This window comes from Cebidichthys violaceus, unplaced genomic scaffold (genome assembly GCF_023349555.1).
Source record: "Cebidichthys violaceus isolate CVI_PGR_0920_01 unplaced genomic scaffold, fCebVio1.0.p SCAF_60, whole genome shotgun sequence".
NCBI classification, from domain to species: Eukaryota; Metazoa; Chordata; class Actinopteri; order Perciformes; family Stichaeidae; genus Cebidichthys; species Cebidichthys violaceus.
This window is the reverse complement of record NW_027176817.1, coordinates 202,388-220,000: the sequence shown is the minus strand read 5'-3', so window position 1 is coordinate 220,000 and position 17,613 is coordinate 202,388. Positions and strand designations below refer to the sequence as shown.

The following is a 17,613-nucleotide window of genomic DNA, read 5'->3' as shown; positions in this document are numbered from 1 at the left end:
CGATCAGCACGCGCTGGTCGGCGTGCTGCACGCCGCCATGGACTTCACCAAACTAACGCGAAAACACGGCGTGAAGATCCCGCCGCGTTTCCCGTGCTCGGTGGAGGACTGCAGCCTGGCAGTGGGGGAGATCATCGGTCACAGCAACGTGAGGTCCGCTGCGCGGATGAACGGTGCGGTGATTGTTTTTTGTGAGAACGAAGAAGATGCGGAACTGGTGTTGGACAGCGGGATCGAGGTGAATGGCGGCTTCCTACCCGTCTAGCCTCTCAACGACCCGGCGGTAAAAGTCACTGTTTCCAACGTGCCACCGTTCATCAAGGATGAGCTGATAACCAGAGAGCTGTCCAGACATGGGAAGATCGTGTCTAAGGTTAAGAAGCTGTCATCTGGGGCCAAGTCTCCACTTCTGAGGCACGTGGTGTCTCACAGACAGCTCCTCATGATCCCCAAGAACAGGAGCAGACAGGTGGACCTCGTGTTCAGTCACAGTGGAGGACTTTGATTACCTCATTTTTGCAACGACGGACAAGTGAGTTACAGGTGGGGAGGGAGAGTAATGGAGGACAGGTAGGGAGGGAGAGTAATGGACAGGTGGGGGCAGGCACTGAGGTGGACATGGAGGGAGACGAGGAGCAGATCAAAGTCCCTCAGCGGAAGAGGAAAAAGAAAGAAAACAATGGAAACTCACAGGCAAAGAAAGCGGCAACTAAAGGAAGCAGAGGAGCAGCTAAATCTGAGTCCAGGCTGGAGAAGGACCCCGAGTCCAGGCTGGAGAAGGACCCCGAGTCCAGTCTGGAGGAAGACCCCGAGTCCAGTCTGGAGGAAGACCCCGAGTCCAGTCTGGAGGGGGACCCTGAGTCCAGTCTGGAGGAGGACTCTGCTGCTGACAGTGAATCTTCTGACCACAGGGCTGGCAGCGGTAGGAATTATAGAGACTACAGTGTGGAGAAGATAAAGGGGTTTCTGAGGAGAACTAAAAGTGTGAAAGGAGTTAAAGTGGAGGATTACTTCTCTGACAAAGAAGCTCTCCAGCTCTCTCAGGTCACACATGAGGAGTAAAGACAGAGGAGGGATAACAGTGAAGTAAGGCTACAGACTGAAGAAAATAGCTCAGAAGATCAACAAAGAGCTGAACAATGGAAGAGCTGATTGTGAACAAGGTCTCACAGCCTAAGTACAACTAAAGGACAAGTTTTGTTTTGTTTTGATTTATTTACATGAACAACATGCAGGATTCATTGAGAATACAATGAGAACAATGAAGCAAAATGTGTGTCTGGAGATGAACTAATATTTAACGCTCCTTTAAAAACTCTGAAGAGAAACGGACTTGAGTGTTTTTTGTTTTTGATTTGTTTTGTTTCATGCTTGATGCCGTGACAAGGTTCTTTGTTCTGTCATGTTTTAAGAAATAAAGGTTTTCTAAAAATCTAAAAAAATCTCTCTCTGACTCTCTCTCTCTGTTGTGGAGTCGCTGCAGGGTGGAGGTGTGATGATGTCACTCTAACCCCATCTCCCTTTTGTCCTCTCAGGTCTGACGTTCAATGTTCCCGCCTCCTCTGACATCACGCTCCAGCAGACCAATGGCTCCGGCCCAAGCTCGACTCAAAGCTCCACCAGCACCAGCAACAAGGAGTACAGCCGCCAGCTGACGGCTCTGAACTGCTCGGTGAGAGACTGGATCACCAAACACGTGAACGGGAACCCCCTGTGTGACCTGAACCCCATCTTCAAGGACTACGAGCAGCACCTGGCCAGCATCGAGCGCCAGTACGGAGCCGGAGACGAGGAGAAGAAGAAGAAGCCTCCGACCACCGCCGCTCCTGCTGCTGCTCCTTCCTCTTCCTCCTCCTCCTCGTTCTCCTTCGGCAAAACTCTGACAGAAGACTCGTCCAAAAGCCCCGGCGTCACGTTTAACTTCGGTCAGAAGGTGGACGGCTCCGTCCTCAGCTCCTTAGGGGCCAAAACGACCCCCCCGAGCTTCTCCTTCTCTTCCTCCTCCTCCCTGTTCGGATCCTCCACCACCACCACCGCTCCACCTCCGTCCTTTAAGTCCGGGGACGCTCGGCCTCCAGGTACATATTAAATATGATATACATACGAGTGTTTAGTTTTTAGATTATTACTGAAATGTTTGATTTGTGTAGATGAGAACGGAGACGAGGAGTCGGAGGAGCCGCCCAAACCAGAGATCAAAGAGGTGAAGGAGGACGACGCCTTCTACTCCAAGAAGTACGTCTAAGTACTAGTATATGAAGTATTATTCAAAACAAACTCCTACAGTCCACCACAGCTGTTTATCTTTAATGAGAAAATGAAACTATTAGAGGAATCAGAGAAGTTAACAGGATGGTATGTTTTAAAGTATTTGTGGGAACCTTCTGTGTGGAAGTTGTAATATGAGTACAAATATATAAAGTCTGAGATAACAATATATACTATGTTAATATCAGCCGTCAGACTGATGTACTCTGAATATCCTGGATGAAGAAGGATGTTCTTTGTGTTTCAGGTGTAAACTGTTCTACAAGAAGGACTCCGAGTTCAAAGAGAAAGGAGTTGGAACTCTGCACCTGAAACAGACCGACGACGGCAAAGTTCAGATGATCATCAGAGCCGACACCAACCTGGGTACAGATGCACCAAAATATACTAAACTACACCAACCTGGGTACAGATACACCAAAATATACTAAACTACACCAACCTGGGTACAGATACACCAAAATATACTAAACTACACCAACCTGGGTACAGATACACCAAAATATACTAAACTACACCAACCTGGGTACAGATACACCAAAATATACTAAACTACACCAACCTGGGTACAGATACACCAAAATATACTGAACTACACCAACCTGGGTACAGATACACAAACGTATACTGAACTACACCAACCTGGGTACAAATATATACTAAACTACACCAACCTGGGTACAAATACACCAAAATATACTAAACTACACCAACCTGGGTACAAATACACCAAAATATACTAAACTACACCAACCTGGGTACAGATACACCAAAATATACTGAACTACACCAACCTGGGTACAGATACACCAAAATATACTAAACTACACCAACCTGGGTACAGATACACCAAAATATACTAAACTACACCAACCTGGGTACAGATACACCAAAATATACTGAACTACACCAACCTGGGTACAGATACACAAACGTATACTAAACTACACCAACCTGAGTACAAATATATACTAAACTACACCAACCTGGGTACAAATACACCAAAATATACTAAACTACACCAACCTGGGTACAGATACACCAAAATATACTAAACTACACCAACCTGGGTACAGATACACCAAAATATACTAAACTACACCAACCTGGGTACAAATACACAAACGTATACTAAACTACACCGACCTGGTCCTCTAGTCGTCCTCTAGTCTCTAGTATTAAATGTAATAAAGACATGACGTCCTCTCAAACATCAGCTGTGATCAAACGGCTCCACCTGCTGGTGAAACTACATCCAACATGTTTGTGACATTTTAAAGGTTAAATTAAGAAACGCCACTTTTACTTCTTCATGTTGTAAATAATCAAATTAAAAATGATATACATTTTATGAATCTATTAATTAAAGAAGTGATCAGCAGATGAATTGATATAAATGCCGTTTAGTCGGAGCCTGAACTCTAAAAGTTTCAGTCAAACCGAAGACGACCGACGTTCCAGAATAATCATGCTGACCTTTTATTTTGAAGGGAACATCCTGCTGAACATCCTGCTGCAGGCGTCCATGCCGTGCTCTCGGGTCGGCAAGAACAACGTGATGGTGGTCTGCGTCCCGAACCCGGTCGTTGACGACAAGAACCCCGGCAGCCCCGTCCCCCTTCTGATCCGGGTCAAGACCGCCGAGGACGCCGACCTGCTGCACAAGACCCTGGAGGAGAAGAAAGGCTGAACCCCGCCCCGCCCCGCCGCCTGAGCTTTTTTAGCTGAAGTCACCTGGTCATCCTCATCACACCAGTTCTACCACACACACACACACACACACACACACACACACACACACACACACACACACACACACACACACACACACACACACACACACACACACACACACACACACTGGTCCTCTAGTCCAGCGTTCTCTCCACAATAAATTGGTCGTCATACTGTGAAATATTTAATTTAGAGTCACAACCACCGTCTACTTTCACAACCACCGTCTACTTTCAGAACCACCGTCTACGCTCACAACCACCGTCTACGCTCACAACCACCGTCTACGCTCACAACCACCGTCTACGTTCGCAACCACCGTCTACGTTCGCAACCACCGTCTACGCTCGCAACCACCGTCTACGCTCGCAACCATCGTCTACGTTCGCAACCATCGTCTACGTTCGCAACCATCGCCTACGTTCAGAAGCTTCGTCTACGTTCGCAACCATCGCCTACGTTCGCAACCATCGTCCACGTTCGCAACCATCGTCTACGTTCAGAAGCTTCGTCTACGTTCAGAAGGTTCGTCTACATTCCTCCGGTCCGACGCTGTTTTTATTTCATCAGCAACACGATGTTTGATTTGGTCGTTGACTGACAGTATTGTCACCTCTTCTCCGCTTCGTTAAAGTCTGTTTGGTTTCGTAGTAACGGTTAGTCTTTGTGAACGAACGCGTCGAGGATTCAGTGGTTTTGTTGTGGAAACTATTTATTGTGTCGGCAGGATACTTCTTCTGATGGAACCTGGTGTGAAAGATCTGCTTTTTCTTTTTAACTTTCTGTCAACATGGACTCTGTTTGTGTTTGTCTAAGTGTCCTTTGTGTGTCCTCGGCCTTCGAGACGCGCCGTCGTCGTCAAGACGTTTACTGGGGAAATAAAACAAGGAAAGGAAACGACCGCGTCTTGTTTTTATGTTAAACATTTAAAGATTCACTTCCTGGTTCAACGTCACACATTAGGTCTACTTAAAGGGACAGTCCAGGTGTTTAATGTATTACCTCAATAGTATCAGTTTGGAGAAGCAGGTACCATATATACATTTAATCAGTCAATAAAGTAATAATAAATATAATAATGACACATTTAAACTGAATAAATGAGGAAAAAAAAGGCACAAAAGCGTGAGTTTCTGTTAATGTGTATTTCAATAAATAAACAAACAGTAAACAACAGAAGTGAGACAACATGCACATGAAGAGTGTTTGTGTACAAAAAGGTCTAAAAGCATTTTAGAGTGCAACCTGTCTTCACTAAGACGCCGATCAGATCTGTTGATCGGATCTGTTGATCGGCGTCGATACATTCAGCTGGAGGAACTCTAAGCTACCGTCAATAACACTGGAGAAGAAGAAGTGCTCTGTGGAATATTCAGCTTTGATACGACACGGAGGAAAACACTTTGATCCAGAACGGCCGATCAATAACCGATAACTGATCAATAACAGCTGACCGACTTCAGATCCTCAAGTTTAAATCCTGAAAAACACGACAAAATCAGAGGCCGATTGAAAAATTGATTTTCTAATCGATCGCTTTCCTTTCAATAATTTTGAAATATAATTCGTAAATATTTAGACCCGAACAGCTGATCTAGTTTCAAACATTTTCACTAGTTTTGGACGTTAAAATAAACTAAACGAATAACTGGAGAAACAGTCTGAATCCGAAATAATAAATCTAATTATTAGTTCTGTCCTGTGATTATTTGTCCAGTTCATTTTACTTGGTCCATAAATTTAAAAACAAACATGAACGGGATAAATACTTTAATAAATCACTAATTCATAATTTATGGAGAGACAAGCTGTCCAAGTTTTCGAAGTTAATTTATTTATTTTGCTAAAAGAAAAATGTCAATTTATGGAAGAAAAATGTTGAAAATTTGTGATTAAAAACTTGATATATAGTTTCACAAGAACAATTAAAGGTTTGACTTCTACAAAGTAAATAATACTTTGAGTGTTTCTGTTTTACATAAAACTCTGTTAAATACAATTTTGTGAACATACAGTATATACTCAAAATATTTTAAGAATAAATTCATAACTTTGAGAAACATTTAACTATTTTATTTAATTCTTACTGCGATTTTATTTTTTGTTCTTTTACGAACATTTTCTGTCGGCTCGATTAATTAACGAAAGTTAAAGTCGTTAATCGGATCTTTAACGAGTGAACGAGTTGACATCTGATTTAGCTTTTTCTGTAAATATAACTGCTGTTTGGTTGTTTACATGAACATGAAGTGAAAGAGGAACATTAACATTACATAAAGTCAGATTTAAGGCTTCAGAGGGAGAAAAACTTTACAAACTTTCCCTTTAAAATCTTCAGAATTTTTTCAAGTCGCTTCCAGTTTGTTTTATCGTCACTCGGCTGATTTAATAAAATACTGAAGTTGTTTTGTGTTCGGAGGCAAACAAACAAAGGTTTTATTAAATAAAACGAGGCTTCATTGTTCCGGTTTGTGGTCTAACCTCTGGGACCTGATCCTGAATCAGACCCGGAGACACAAACGAGACTCTTTGATCAGACGGCTCCTGATTTAAAAAATCAGCTGATTTCAGGTTTTATTCAGATTTGTTTTATGGTCATTTAGCTAAAAAAAATAATAAGTACGGAGCTGCGGAGGAGAAAAAAAACAAACTACAGAATCTACGAGATTAAAGTCGCAAATTTACAAGAATGTTTTTTTATTTTTTCCGAATAAAGTCGTGAATTTCATGACTCCTGAAGTTGAGTTCTTTCATATTTTTTTATTTTACAAACACCAAAATAATGAACATATTTTGAGAGTTAAACTTTAATGCGGTTGACCCAACCTCACAAAGTGAAGCATTGTGGGTCCTTGACACACAAAAAAAAAACGTTCTTTCGCAAATTTACGACTTTATTCTCGTAAATTCATTCATTAAAATGTGGTTTTTATATTTGCACTAATAATAATAATAATAATGTTGCTGTACACATTGTAAACTGTTGGTGAGTTCAAAGATACTTTTTGTGATTTACAAAATATTTATAAATAATTAAACACTTTTTTAATAATCAAGAGTTTAAATTATTTTAAGTCAAGTTATCTTTTAGAGATATTCATTATTTTATCACATGTTATATTTGGTATCTAATTGTTGCTGGTGGTCAAATCAAACAATGACTGAAAGACGAATATAATTAAGAATATTTGATATTAATTGTAAAGTCACATTTTTCTAAGACGAAGGAGTTTTATGTTGTGAGTAAAATTCAGATTTTATTCGTAAATTTGTGAATCAGTCGGGTCATGTGTAATATAATTTAGAATGAATTAAACATTAAATAACGGCTGGTTACAGGTTCTCACATGTGCTTCTTAAAGTTGTTGTTTCAGCACTTTTGTAACATTTTTCTCACAAAATAACGACGTGATGAACATTAGTTTGTTTCTTCATATTTTCGACATTCAAGAGACTAAATGAGACAAATACTTGTCAATAAATGGATGAAAAGGTGAATTCAGCGACTGCTTGTGTTGTAAAGGTGTCACTTGGTCTACACTTCCCGTTTCCTCTCGTACAAAAACTCTTCACGAGTCCCATCGTCATCGGCGATATTTAAAAAAAGAAAAGCGAACGCGTCCTTAAAGTCTCGGTGAGTAAAGCAGCAGATATTTACAAGAAGACACACGCTCTTCACTTCCTGGTTCAGAGGTCAGCCAATTGCCTTTTTTTCCCTCACACCTGAGGTTACGTGACCCCGACGACCTCGGACGCACTGAAGAAGAGGAGGAGGAGGAGAAGAAGAAGAAGAGGCACTTCCTGAATGGCTGGTTTGTTGGTCTCCTCTGAAGCAGGTGTTTGGTTGTTGTTCTGCTGTGGTCTCAGTGGCCTGATGATGCAGGAGGCACTTTGTAGAGATGACTGAGGGAGGCGGCGCTGCTACGTCATCAGGATGTGATGTCACCACATCACATGGCACCATGTCACTACGTCATCAGGATGGGCTTCTGCCTCACCTCCAAGATGTCTGACAGAGAGTAGACCACTAGTTATGATGTCATCACACGTCTAAATAACTGACTGATGAACTAATAAAGAACGAGATGTAAGTAATGAACTAACATGTTAAATTAAGTGAATGAACAAGAAAAGGAAAGCAGGTTAAGGTCAACTGACCTGTGGTGATGCGGTGCAGCGGCAGCGTGACGTAGGTCAGGTGCGAGTAGAGCAGGAAGTAGTCCTCGGTCCGGTTCAGCTTGAGCCACGAGCCGACCAGAGAGCGACCGGTGCCCGACAGAGAGCGGGAGCGGAGGTTAGAGGCGGTGTGAAGATCTGAGGAGGACAGAAACGCGTTAGCCACAGCTGGCTACGCGTTAGCCACAGCTGGCTACGCGTTGATTTAAGTCTCATTTTAAACACAAATAAAAAGGAAATAATAACTGCAACAAATGCATACATAACTACATATATAAGTAAATAAATATATAGGGTTGGATGTATTGTATTGTGATGATTGACAGAGTAGGCGTCCTGTTATTGTTTTGTATTAATAGTTTTACATTATGTATCTGTCCTCATATTCAGCATCTTAATTCACTTGTTGTGCAATAAAGTAAAATAAAGGCACCTTTCTGTCTGCATATTAAACATTAGTATATAAATATTTTTATAAATATATATATATATATATATAAATAAACAAGAATAAATATATATAATATATATATATATATAAAAATACATAACAATAAAATAAATATACATTAATAAATAAATAAAATACATAAAAAATATATATATAAATAAAAATGAATAAATAAACAATAATTAATATATATATATATATATATATATATATATATATATATATATATATATATATAAACACATAAAATACATACAAAAATATATATATATGTATAAATAAAAATAAATATATATATTTACACACACTTGTGTTCATTACAGCCACAGTAAAACAAACCATCATTGTGCTGTGAACAGATCCGACTACAGGATTACAAACACCGGTGTGACCGGCTTCCTCCGACTCCTACCTTCGTCTTCCTCCTCCCTGAAGAACTCCTCGCTGTCGTTGGCCGAGTGAGATTTCTTCATCTCTGCGTTTCGGTTTCGGGGAACTTTGCGTCTGAGAGACGGAGAGAAGAAGGACGGACGGTTCCTCTCCGGAGTCGGAGGAGTGCTGAAGGACGTCACCTGGAGGCACAAAGCTCATTATGTACTAAAGTACACAGTAGAGGTACTTTGATTGACTGTAGAACTTACATATTTTTACTCTCAGCTCTGGTAAACATGAAGTGTTTGTCCTCCGTGTAACAATATGAATAAATCCATCCAGCAGCATTTATTACTGATCTGGAGCTCAGGTTTTCCTCACCCTCTCGTGCATGGGGGACACCTGGTCCTCCTCGGTGCCACAGGGGGAGGTGTCTCCTGTCGGCATCCTGCTGACGGCCATCTCTGCGTGACCTTTTCCCTGCGGACCCTTCATCCTCACAAACTCCATGTTGTTGTACTTGTAGAAGCCGAAAGACATCCGCTGGGCCATTTTAGCAGCGACGCTCACCTGAAGCACCAAAACATAATATATTTATACTTTAATTCAGATTTATTGAGCTTTTTTCTATTCTATATGCATTTGTTTCACAAAAGGTACATTTATTGTACGTAAACACCTACTTTTCTCTGAAAAACTGTTGATTTTGAAGGTTAAAAAAATAAAACTATTGTACGTATTTGTTAAATTTGTATTTAATTATAAAGTTTTGTGTCAATAACTGGAAACAATAAATAATAACTCATGCATGACATTAGCCGTTAGCTTCAGCTTAATTTAAGCTAGCATCAACAGGCTAACATTAGTATACTTGCATGCCAAATGTTACCATAACCTACTAACATATGTATGTTGACATGCTAATGGTGTTAGCTAATGTAATTTTGCCATTATCATCTTAGCATGCTACTGTTAGCATGTTTAGACGCATAACATGCTAACGCTTAATATGTTGGAATGTTGAAGTAGCATTAGCTTTTACGTTGTTTCTTTTGGTTTACTTTGTAATATAAAATGTGTTGTTGTGAACTTCAATAACAAATATTGTTCAGAATCATTAAAGAAAATTAAACAAAAATATATATATATACAGCAGCAGTAATTAACAGTGCTAATGTTAGCCTGGTTAATGTGTGTAGTGTACAGTTAACATGGTAAAACATGGTAAAACCATAGTGTACAACACGGTCACTGTTAGCATGTTAGCTCGCAGCAGCCGGTCTCACCCGGTTGTCGTAGACCTTCTTCAGGGCCTCGTAGCGGATCGAGCCCTGGAAGATGACACCCTGGAAGGTGTTGCTCTTGTCGCTCGCCACCAACTCCACACAAACCATCTCCCCCTCGCCCACCGTCATGTCACTGAACACCTGCACACATACCAATGTAATTATAATAATATTTAAACATTTTAAAACTAGCAAATCAAAACTAAAATGATAGAACATTGAAAGACAACACTTCTTGTTGTAGCGTTGTAACTCTGTTATAAAAGAGTACAATATAGTACAAAATATAGGTAAATATTCATATAAATACAAACAAGTATTTGTTTGTTTGGTTGTCTTTTTCTTCACTACATTAAGAAACACACAACTAAATGGTCTGTTTGTCAGGTTCTTTGGTAGATTGGACAGAATTCACACAGGATGAATTATGGCTCATGTGGAGTTAAAACGAAGTTCAAATAAAAGGTTAAAGTTTAGCATCAGTGTGTCGGTTACCTCCTCGAAGTTGTCGATCATGAAGAAGATGTTGGGGTAGCTCATCTTAGACTCCTCCCCTTTGCTGTCCATGGCGTGTTTGCTGGGAGACGCAAACACTTCCTGTAAAAAAACATCAGAGAGAATAAAGTTCAGCAGCTACGTTGTGAAGAACGAGGCTTTAAAGAAAAACATCCGTGTGGTTTCATACCTGACATTTCTTCTTGTGGATGTGGATGTCTCCGGCGTCTGAGCGTGTGCAGACCGCACACGTCACCACGTAGTCCAACTGTAAGATAGTTAAGTAATATAAGTTATATAATAATGTACAAACATCACAAAATCCTACTTTTATTTCAAAATACGCTAATTTTCTTACTTTTCTGTCTTGTAATTTTGTTTAATGTTTTTTGCTTTCTGTCTTGTCTTCTCTGTTAAAGTTATAACGTCCTGCACTGATACAAAAACTTTAACTTAAGATTTTACTGGATAAAAAAAAGCTGCATTTATTAGTATTTAGGACTTCCCTGATGTCTCTATATTCTGTTTGATTTTGAGTAATCTACATTCATTCTACTACTCTTATTGCCTCATTTTTGTTTTCTTTACCCAAAATAACTCATTCATATATGCTGTATAGGAGTTTTTAAAATGTAAATGAAACCACAGTAAATATTCATTAAACATGTGTAGTAGAAAGTTGGTAGTACATACTGTAGTTATCTATCTGTGAACCTCCATGTCTCTCAAATAAGACAGAAAAAGGCCTAATTAGAACATTTTATAACAATCACAGTAAAATCTTTAAACACGTTTCTGCTTCACGAGCAGTTTGGCCTAAAGATAACGATATCCTCGAAATGTGTTCAGGATATTCAAATATCCAGTTCTTTGTTCATGACAAGATATTATAAACTAAAATAGTCGTATTTCCATGAAATGTCCTGTAAATAATCATAGTCGCCGCATATCACACGCCTCATTCTTGCATTTAATATATAGTCAGAATTCAGTTCCTAAATCTTTATAAAATTATTACAAAAATCTAAGATATAACATCACATCGTTGGCGTACAAAGATATGTTTGTTCATCACCACAGATTTAATACTTTAATGTTTGGGTTAAATTGTTATAAAATTGCTAAACTTAAGTGTTGAATTACGTAGAACTGAGATATAACATCACATTGTCTGCGTACAGAGATGTTTTATGTTCATCACCAATTTCTATACCCATAATATTAGGTTTTTTATAATTATAAACTTAAATGAAGGTGTTCAGTTACATACATATATGGGTTTATTTGTTATAAACTTCATAAATGAAGGTGTTGAATTATAAATATCTGAGATATAACATCACATTGTCTTCATACAAAGATATTTAATGTTCATCATCAATTTCTATTTCCATAATATTTGATTTTTATTATAATAAACTTAAATGGTGTTCAGTCTAATGTCTATGGTCTAAGGTGTTAATCTAATTATCTGCTCGAAGGGTTCAATACTAAAAGAGGGGACTTAAGGGCAACCTCGACATTTATACTTAAAGATTTACATAAACTCATCATAAGTCTTGCATGATTGGTTTAGTATAAAAGTGTCTGGAAGCTGAAGTTGGATTCTTTCTACTCTGAACCATTTTATTATATTAATATTAATATATTCTTGAGGTTTTAGTGAGCATAAGGTCACAATTTACATGAAAAACATCAAAATATTTAACTTACTGAACACAATAAAGCTCCTCAGAGGATGAAGCTTGTGCATGATATGACATGTCATGAACTAACATTTCTTTATAAGATGATATCACATTAATACACCGGAGTAAAAGTGTTCGGTAGGAACGTTGCTCACCTTCTGCAGGATGAGGTTCAGGTAAACGCTCTCCTCCCAGTCGATGTCGGGGTCACCGAGGCCGGGCAGCTTCTTGGAGTCTCTCCTGTAGACCTCCACCTCCACCTGAAACACAGCACATGACTTGAGGTTTAATGGGTAAACAAATGGATGAAAGAGCATTTAAGGCATAAAAAAAGCCTTTAAAATCAAAACTAATGTCTGAATGAACTGTTGGTTTGACTTCCTGTGAACATGAACAAACAGCGTCACCTTCTTGCCCTCACTGCTGCTGCTGCTGCTGTCTCCGCTGACGTAGGCGAGCTTCCTCCTGACGTAGAACAGCATGTCGTCCTGTCGAGGAGATAACTTCTCCATGAAGTACGTCGAGAACATCCAGGTCCAGAACACGATGCGGTCGTCCTTAAAACAGCCTGACAGGAACACAGAGAATATACAGTTAAATATAGAGAAACACAGTGAATATACAGGTAAATATAGAGAAACACGGTGAATATAGAGAAACACAGTGAATATACAGGTAAATATAGAGAAACACAGAGAATATACAGGTAAATATAGAGAAACACGGAGAATACAGGTAAATATAGAGAAACACAGTGAATATACAGGTAAATATAGAGAAACACAGAGAATATACAGGTAAATATAGAGAAACACGGAGAATACAGGTAAATATAGAGGTAAATATAGAGAAACACAGTGAATATACAGGTAAATATAGAGAAACACGGAGAATATACAGGTAAATATAGAGAAACACGGAGAATATACAGGTAAATATAGAGAAACACGGAGAATATACAGGTAAATATAGAGAAACACGGAGAATATACAGGTAAATATAGAGAAACACAGTGAATATACAGGTAAATATAGAGAAACACAGAGAATATACAGGTAAATATAGAGAAACACGGAGAATATACAGGTAAATATAGAGAAACACGGAGAATATACAGGTAAATATAGAGGTAAATATAGAGAAACACAGTGAATATACAGGTAAATATAGAGAAACACGGAGAATATACAGGTAAATATAGAGAAACACTGAGAATATTCAGGTAAATATAGAGAAACACAAACACTCCTGGTTACGTTTCACTTAAAGAAAATGACCACGGTATTGGAATATTGTTTTTAATACATATGAAATATTACTTAACTAGTAAATATTTAATTTACAAACTGGACATTATGGAAACAAATATGACTCTGTAATAATACGAGTCATCAGAGCTGTAAAATACCAGAAACTTTGATCATAAATCGACAAATCTAAATCAGTAGTTTCCTAAATGCTCATCCTTACTGACTGACGTTAGCATGTTAGCGTGTTAGCTTAACGAACACGAGAATACCCAGAGTTCCTCAGAAAAGAAAAACCCCAAAACAAGAATCTAAAGTATCAGATTGAGGAGGTAACTGATCTCATGTTGATGACATAGATTCTTTGTTTTGGTCTCATGTTGATGACATAGATTATTTAAATTAAAGATGTTTTCAGATCGTGTCCCTGTTATTCCAGAGTTGTGCAGCAGAGACCTTCATAAAATCTATTTTTAGCAGCGTATCTCATTTTAAAAATACATCAAGTGTGCTGTGAAGCCGTCTGATGAAAGTGAGCTGAATCACCCACAATGCATCTCTGCTGGCAGCGAGGAGGAATATCATGAGTCGCGTTCAGGCTGCTGTTTCCTCCATGACCGTTATACAACAGTGTGATGCTCCAACAGAGATCAATACTGACACTAGAACCATCATAAGGACCACTACAACCACCTACAGGAGTAATAGAACCACTAGAACACCTAAAGAACCATCATTAAGAGTGATAGAACCACCTACAGGAGTAATAGAACCACTAGAACACCTAAAGGACCAATAGAACCATCATAAGGAGTGATAGAACCACCTAAAGCACCATTACAACCACCTAAAGGACCTCTAGAACCACCTAAAGGACTAATAGAACCATCTAAAAAGAACTAATATAACTAATTAAAGGACCACTAAAACCACCTATTGGACTAATATAATAGAACCACCTAAATGACCACTACAACCACCTAAAGAACAACTAGAACAATATAAAGGACTACTAGAACCACATAAACAAATGGAACCACTAAAACCATATAATGGACTAGTAGAGCCACATCAATAACCACTAGAACTACATAAAGAACCACTAGAACCACATAAAGGCCTCGTCATGCGGTTCCTTCTGTCTGCTGTTGAGCGGTAGAACCGGTGTATTTATAGCGTGGTTCTCTGTGGACGAGACGCTGGCGGGTTAGAAGGTAATTAAACCTGAATCATTGATGTCTGAATGAACTCTGCAGCTTCAACTGGTTTCTGACTCTGAGCTCTGACATCTTCAACAAAAGACATTTTTAAGAATATATACAAGAATATACATATACACACATTATATATATATATATATATATATATATATATATATATATATATATATATATATATATATATATATATATATATATATATATATACATACATATATATATATATATATATACATACATACATATATATATGAATATGTATATATAAGAATATATAGAACCACATTAAGGACCACTAGAACAACCACAAGGAACACTAGAACCCCTTTAGGACCACTAGAACAACCGCAAGGAACACTAGAACTCCTTTAGGACCACTAGAACAACCGCAAGGAACACTAGAACCCCTTTAGGACCACTAGAACAACCATAAGGACCACTAGAACAACCGCAAGGAACACTAGAACCCCTTTAGGACCACTAGAACAACCGCAAGGAACACTAGAACCCCTTTAGGACCACTAGAACAACCGTAAGGACAACTAGAACAACCGCAAGGAACACTAGAACCCCTTTAGGACCACTAGAACAACCGCAAGGAACACTAGAACCCCTTTAGGACCACTAGAACAACCGTAAGGACCACGTGGCAGAACGCCGCCCTCCACTACTACCAAACTGTACTACTCAGTGTAGTTTCAGAGGTATAAATACTATATTTGTTGCTGCATGTTTGGCCGACATCTGGAAGTGGATGACGACACACCACCTCAAGCTCAACCTAGACAAAACTGAGCTACTGTTCCTCCTGGTGAAGGGTTGTCCGCACCGGGACCTGTCCATCACCATTGATGATACCGTGGTGACGCCAACTCGGACTGCCAGGAACCTGGGTGTGACCCTGGATGACCAACTGTCGTTCTCGGCAAACATTTCATCCGTTACACGCTCCTGCAGATTCCTGCTCTACAACATCAGGAGGATTCGTCCCTTCCTGACTGATGAGACGGTGCAGGTTCTCATCCAGGCTCTTGTCATCTCCTGCCTGGACTACTGCAACTCTCTACTCGCCGGAGCCCCGGCGTCGGCCATCAGACCTCTGGAGCTTGTCCAGAAGTCCGCAGCTCGCCTGGTGTTCAATCGCCCCAAGTTCTCCCACACAACTTCCTTTCTCCGTTCTCTACACTGGCTCCCTGTAAGAGCTCATCCAGTTTAAGACTCTGGTGCTAGAATACAGGGCAGTGAAAGGAACAGCTCCTTCCTATCTCCAGGCCACGGTCAAGCCTCACACCCCCGCCCGACCACTTCACTCTGCTGCCTCGGGGCGATCGGTCGCCCCGTCGCTCAGAGGTCCTGGCGGCCGATCGACCCGGTCACGGCTGTTTTCTGTCCTGGTTCCTCAGTGGTGGAATGAACTTCCCACTGACGTCAGGACAGCGGAGTCGCTGCCCATCTTTCGGCGCAGGCTGAAGACCCACCTCTTCAGGAAGTGCTACCCTGAGCCTTCCACTTAGCGCTTATTGTATTCATACTAGCTTGTTGCACTTATTGTATTCGTATTACTTATAGCACTAACTGTTTCTCTTGGTTCTGTACTTTGGCTCTGAGTTATGCTCTGCTTCAGGCTCTTAGATGCTTGTTTAAAGGAAATGTACTTATGACTTCTGGTGACTAGTAGTTCTTTTGATTACCAATGTTGATGCACTTATTGTAAGTCGCTTTGGATAAAAGCGTCTGCTAAATGACTGTAATGTAATGTAATATATAATACTGTAAAACATCAGTACATTCTCCAAACTCCTGGTAAGATCAAACACATCATGATCAAAAGCTCCAGAACAGAACAGCTACTAAAGGGACCTCGTGCTCCAGATTGTTGACAACGTTAAACATCCGTCTTTTACCAAAGTGGACGAACGCGTCCTAAAGTGATGAAGATCATGGGACGAGATCAAAAGTTCCAGAACAGCCACTAACAAAGGTACTTCATTTAACAGTAGTTGTGCAGTGTGATATTAGTACTACTGGTTAATAGTACTACTGGTTATCTGAATACTGTGTACATATACACACACATTAGAAGGTACTACCCTCCTATAACAGAGTATATAAACCGCTCGTGTCTCGGTGGTCCTCCGGTAGGTCGATAATGGACCGAGCAGCTCACCCAGTCCGCTGATCTCCTGCCGAACGTTGAGTCGGTTCCTCTCGTCGGCGATGGCCTTCAGCATCTGCTGCAGAGAACCGTCCAGCTCTCCGTTCTCCTCGGGACCGACAGCCGCACACAAACCGGGGAAGGACGCCATCTCCGCTCCGGGACCATGACAGTCTAGATCCAGCCGGTACCGGGGGGTGTGCTCTGTTGGTGTCCGAGAAAGGAGGCAGGTAGGTCGTGCTAATTCTGCTGAGAGAGAAGGAGACTCCGGTTCTTCTTCTGTTGTGCAGATCAGCTGGAAACACCCCTCACACTTCCTGTATCAACACGAGGCTCTTAAAGAGACAGAGCACCTGAACACGTCACACACATATACGGTGACCCGGAGCACCGACAGGTGTGACGGGTAATACTGTCAACCCGGTACACTCATTCTGTGTATTTAAGAAAAATCACAGTAAAATCTTATACAAAATAAATATAAAGGAGAAAGGAAAAATAATAATAAAAGAGCAAACTAA

The 17,613-nt window shown here is 40.1% G+C and overlaps 2 protein-coding genes across 4 annotated transcripts in view; one reads left to right on the top strand and one right to left on the bottom strand.

Moving 5' to 3' along the window:
* nup50 (nucleoporin 50) overlaps positions 1-4,899 on the top strand; it is a 7,202-nt gene extending 2,303 nt beyond the window's left edge. For all 3 annotated transcript variants that reach the window (XM_068733969.1, XM_068733968.1, XM_068733970.1), the window contains exons 5-8: positions 1,536-2,078; positions 2,151-2,235; positions 2,516-2,634; positions 3,759-4,899. In XM_068733969.1, the coding sequence (XP_068590070.1) occupies positions 1,536-2,078; positions 2,151-2,235; positions 2,516-2,634; positions 3,759-3,958 (947 nt within the window). In that variant the 3' untranslated portion in view covers positions 3,959-4,899. The remainder of the gene's footprint in view (positions 1-1,535; positions 2,079-2,150; positions 2,236-2,515; positions 2,635-3,758) is intronic.
* A 229-nt stretch (positions 4,900-5,128) lies between these two features.
* Positions 5,129-17,394, bottom strand: kiaa0930. Its single transcript, XM_068733971.1, has 10 exons — positions 17,105-17,394; positions 12,878-13,038; positions 12,626-12,730; positions 10,973-11,050; positions 10,783-10,884; positions 10,288-10,428; positions 9,383-9,571; positions 9,042-9,201; positions 8,161-8,316; positions 5,129-8,011 (listed from the first exon to the last, which is right to left on the bottom strand). Exons 1-10 carry the CDS (start codon positions 17,241-17,243, stop codon positions 7,971-7,973), a joined length of 1,272 nt encoding a protein of 423 aa, XP_068590072.1. The 5' UTR covers positions 17,244-17,394; the 3' UTR covers positions 5,129-7,970.
* Between the last annotated feature and the right edge of the window lie 219 nt (positions 17,395-17,613).